At 43.0% G+C, this 5,000-nt stretch overlaps 1 protein-coding gene across 1 annotated transcript in view; it reads right to left on the reverse strand.

Moving 5' to 3' along the window:
• Positions 1 to 5,000, reverse strand: part of abcc10 (ATP-binding cassette, sub-family C (CFTR/MRP), member 10) — a 93,612-nt gene that overhangs the window by 12,160 nt on the left and 76,452 nt on the right. Inside the window, 2 exon segments of the mRNA XM_084319444.1 lie at positions 1,901 to 1,998; positions 2,670 to 2,815. Of these exon segments, the coding sequence (XP_084175570.1) occupies positions 1,901 to 1,998; positions 2,670 to 2,815 (244 nt within the window).

Raw genomic sequence — 5,000 nt, forward strand, 5'->3', positions numbered from 1 at the left:
ACAGGTCTCTAGTCTCTAGTCTCCTGGTGGAACAGGTCTCTGGTCTCTAGTCTCTAGTCTCCTGTGAAACAGGTCTCTAGTCTCTAGTCTCCTGGTGGAACAGGTCTCTGGTCTCTAGTCTCTAGTCTCCTGGTGAACAGGTCTCTAGTCTCTAGTCTCCTGGTGGAACAGGTCTCTAGTCTCTAGTCTCTAGTCTCCTGGTGGAACAGGTCTCTAGTCTCTAGTCTCTAGTCTCTAGTCTCCTGGTGGAACAGGTCTCTGGTCTCTAGTCTCTAGTCTCCTGGTGAAACAGGTCTCTAGTCTCTAGTCTCCTGGTGAAACAGGTCTCTAGTCTCTAGTCTCCTGGTGAAACAGGTCTCTAGTCTCTAGTCTCTAGTCTCCTGGTGAAACAGGTCTCTAGTCTCTAGTCTCTAGTCTCCTGGTGAAACAGGTCTCTAGTCTCTAGTCTCTAGTCTCCTGGTGAAACAGGTCTCTATCTCTAGTCTCGTCTCTGTGGAACAGGTCTCTCTCTAGTCTCTAGTCTCCTGGTGAACAGGTCTCTAGTCTCTAGTCTCTCTCTGGTGGAACAGGTCTCTAGTCTCTAGTCTCTAGTCTCCTGGTGAAACAGTCTCTAGTCTCTAGTCTCTAGTCTCCTGGTGAAACAGGTCTCTAGTCTCTAGTCTCTAGTCTCCTGGTGAAACAGGTCTCTAGTCTCTAGTCTCTAGTCTCCTGGTGAAACAGGTCTCTAGTCTCTAGTCTCCTGGTGGAACAGGTCTCTAGTCTCTAGTCTCTAGTCTCCTGGTGAAACAGGTCTCTAGTCTCTAGTCTCTAGTCTCCTGGTGAAACAGGTCTCTAGTCTCTAGTCTCTAGTCTCCTGGTGAAACAGGTCTCTAGTCTCTAGTCTCCTGGTGAAACAGGTCTCTAGTCTCCTGGTGAACAGGTCTCTAGTCTCTAGTCTCTAGTCTCCTGGTGAACAGGTCTCTAGTCTCTAGTCTCCTGGTGAAACAGGTCTCAGTCTCTAGTCTCTAGTCTCCTGGTGAACAGGTCTCTAGTCTCTAGTCTCCTGGTGAAACAGGTCTCTAGTCTCTAGTCTCTAGTCTCCTGGTGAAACAGCTCTCTAGTCTCTAGTCTCCTGTGTGAACAGGTCTCTAGTCTCTAGTCTCCTGGTGAAACAGGTCTCTAGTCTCTAGTCTCTAGTCTCCTGGTGGAACAGGTCTCTAGTCTCTAGTCTCCTGGTGAAACAGGTCTCTAGTCTCTAGTCTCTAGTCTCCTGGTGGAACAGGTCTCTAGTCTCTAGTCTCTAGTCTCCTGGTGGAACAGGTCTCTAGTCTCTAGTCTCCTGGTGAAACAGGTCTCTAGTCTCTAGTCTCTAGTCTCCTGGTGAAACAGGTCTCTAGTCTCTAGTCTCTAGTCTCCTGGTGAAACAGGTCTCTAGTCTCTAGTCTCTAGTCTCCTGGTGGAACAGGTCTCTAGTCTCTAGTCTCCTGGTGAACAGGTCTCTAGTCTCTAGTCTCCTAGTGGAACAGGTCTAGTCTCTAGTCTCTAGTCTCCTGGTGGAACAGGTCTCTAGTCTCTAGTCTCTAGTCTCCTGGTGAAACAGGTCTCTAGTCTCTAGTCTCTAGTCTCCTGGTGAAACAGGTCTCTAGTCTCTAGTCTAGTCTCTGGTGAAAACAGGTCTCTAGTCTCTAGTCTCCTGGTGAAACAGGTCTCTAGTCTCTAGTCTCCTGGTGGAACAGGTCTCTGTCTCTAGTCTCTAGTCTCCTGGTGAAACAGGTCTCTAGTCTCTAGTCTCCTGGTGAAACAGGTCTCTAGTCTCTAGTCTCCTGGTGGAACAGGTCTCTGAGACGACTCGTGGTGAACAGTGTCATGATGACATGCAGAGGAGGAAGAGGAGGAAGAGGAGGAGCTGCCTGGTTCTCACGCTGGCGCGGGTCAACATGGCCCTGGCGAGACACAGCAGCTGCCTCTGGCCCAGAGAGAAGGATCTTCCTCTCTCGCCCAGCTCAGCATCAAGACCACCTGAAGAGAGAGAGAGAGAGAGAGAGAGAGAGAGAGAGAGAGAGAGAGAGAGAGAGAGAGAGAGAGAGAGAGAGAGAGAGAGAGAGAGAGAGAGAGAGAGAGAGAGAGAGAGAGAGAGAGAGAGAGAGAGAGAGAGAGAGAGAGAGGGGGGACATTGTTGATCTTATATTGTTATGTTGTTTGTTGTTTATGTCATAATTGTGCTTTGGCAACATTTGTGAAATTTCATGCCAATAAAGCTTTTTTTTTATTGAATTGAGAGAGAGACGTGAGAGAGAGAGACGTGAGAGAGAGAGACGTGAGGGAGAGAGACGTGAGGGAGAGAGACGTGAGGGAGAGACAGTTAGGAGAGAGAGTTACACAGTACACTATGTTCTATATTTTTATACAAAATGGACTCGATCTGAATTCCTACTTCCTACAGCTTACCGTCATGGCTCATTTGAATATTCCACAACAAGGTTTATCTTCTAGCGTTGCTAGAAGGGCTGAACCAGAAGTAAAACCTCATTTGGGTGGAAGCTCACATTTGACGGCGTCATAAAACAGAGCCCTGTTCACTGTCTATGGAGGAGCAGCTCCTGATTTTACATCACAGATTAGAGGGTTTTCTCTCTCATTTGTTCAATTTAAAATGGGTGGCATTGCCCTTTAACTGTGTTATCCCTCACCCATCCTGTGGACCACCTGTGTGAGGTGACAGTGCTCCAGCACGTCCAGAAGATCCTGCTCTGGACGTCTGAGGCTGGGGTCCAGGTTCTCTCGGACAGAACCACTGAACAGGAAGGGATCCTGGGGGATGATGGCCAGCTTGGACCTGCAGAGGGCGCCACATCCACAAGGGAAGGTTTTAGTGTCAAACACTTATTAAAGGTGTTTCTGCTTTATTAGAAACCAGTGTAGAGTGATGGGGAGAGAGAGAGAGAGAGAGAGAGAGAGAGAGAGAGAGAGAGAGAGAGAGAGAGAGAGAGAGAGAGAGAAAGGAGAGAGAGAGAGAGAGATTACTTTACCTCTATGTAAAGTCATCTACTAGTAAACTAGCAGTCTTACCTCTATGTAAAGTCATCTACTAGTAAGCTAGCAGTCTTACCTCTATGTAAAGTAAACTAGCAGTCTTACCTCTATGTAAAGTAAACTAGCAGTCTTACCTCTATGTAAAGTCATCTACTAGTAAACTAGCAGTCTTACCTCTATGTAAAGTCATCTACTAGTAAGCTAGCAGTCTTACCTCTATGTAAAGTCATCTACTAGTAAACTAGCAGTCTTACCTCTATGTAAAGTCATCTACTAGTAAACTAGCAGTCTTACCTCTATGTCAAGTAAACTAACAGTCTTACCTCTATGTAAAGTAATCTACTAGTAAACTAGCAGTCTTACCTCTATGTAAAGTCATCTACTAGTAAACTAGCAGTCTTACCTCTATGTAAAGTCATCTACTAGTAAACTAGCAGTCTTACCTCTATGTAAAGTCATCTACTAGTAAGCTAGCAGTCTTACCTCTATGTAAAGTCATCTACTAGTAAACTAGCAGTCTTACCTCTATGTAAAGTCATCTACTAGTAAGCTAGCAGTCTTACCTCTATGTAAAGTCATCTACTAGTAAACTAGCAGTCTTACCTCTATGTAAAGTCATCTAAATCTAACTAGTGTAAACTAGCAGTCTTACCTCTATGTAAAGTAAACTAGCAGTCTTACCTCTATGTAAAGTCATCTACTAGTAAACTAGCAGTCTTACCTCTATGTAAAGTCATCTACTAGTAAACTAACAGTCTTACCTCTATGTAAAGTCATCTACTAGTAAACTAGCAGTCTTACCTCTATGTCAAGTCATCTACTAGTAAACTAGCAGTCTTACCTCTATGTAAAGTCATCTACTAGTAAACTAGCAGTCTTACCTCTATGTCAAGTCATCTACTAGTAAACTAGCAGTCTTACCTCTATGTAAAGTCATCTACTAGTAAACTAGCAGTCTTACCTCTATGTAAAGTCATCTACTAGTAAACTAGCAGTCTTACCTCTATGTCAAGTCATCTACTAGTAAACTAGCAGTCTTACCTCTATGTAAAGTAATCTACTAGTAAACTAGCAGTCTTACCTCTATGTAAAGTCATCTACTAGTAAAACGAACAGTCTTACCTCTATGTAAAGTCATCTACTAGTAAAAAGAACAGTCTTACCTCTATGTAAAGTAATCTACTAGTAAAACGAACAGTCTTACCTCTATGTAAAGTCATCTACTAGTAAAAAGAACAGTCTTACCTCTATGTAAAGTCATCTACTAGTAAAACGAACAGTCTTACCTCTATGTAAAGTCATCTACTAGTAAACTAGCAGTCTTACCTCTATGTAAAGTCATCTACTAGTAAAACGAACAGTCTTACCTCTATGTAAAGTCATCTACTAGTAAAACGAACAGTCTTACCTCTATGTAAAGTCATCTACTAGTAAACTAACAGTCTTACCTCTATGTAAAGTCATCTACTAGTAAACTAGCAGTCTTATCCTTTATGTAAAGTCATCTACTAGTAAACTAGCAGTCTTACCTCTATGTAAAGTCATCTACTAGTAAACTAGCAGTCTTACCTCCATGTAAAGTCATCTACTAGTAAACTAGCAGTCTTACCTCTATGTAAAGTCATCTAGTAGTAAACTAGCAGTCTTACCTCTATGTAAAGTCATCTACTAGTAAACTAGCAGTCTTACCTCTATGTAAAGTCATCTACTAGTAAACTAGCAGTCTTACCCTCTATGTAAAGTCATCTACTAGTAAACTAGCAGTCTTACCTCTATGTAAAGACATCTACTAGTAAACTAGCAGTCTTACCTCTATGTAAGTCATCTACTAGTAAACTAGCAGTCTTACCTCTATGTAAAGTCATCTACTAGTAAACTAGCAGTCTTACCTCTATGTAAAGTCATCTACTAGTAAACTAGCAGTCTTACCTCTATGTAAAGTCATCTACTAGTAAACTAGCAGTCTTACCTCTATGTAAAGTCATCTA

Source organism: Notolepis coatsorum (assembly GCF_963971535.1).
Source record: "Notolepis coatsorum genome assembly, chromosome: 7".
Classification (NCBI taxonomy): Eukaryota; Metazoa; Chordata; class Actinopteri; order Aulopiformes; family Paralepididae; genus Notolepis; species Notolepis coatsorum.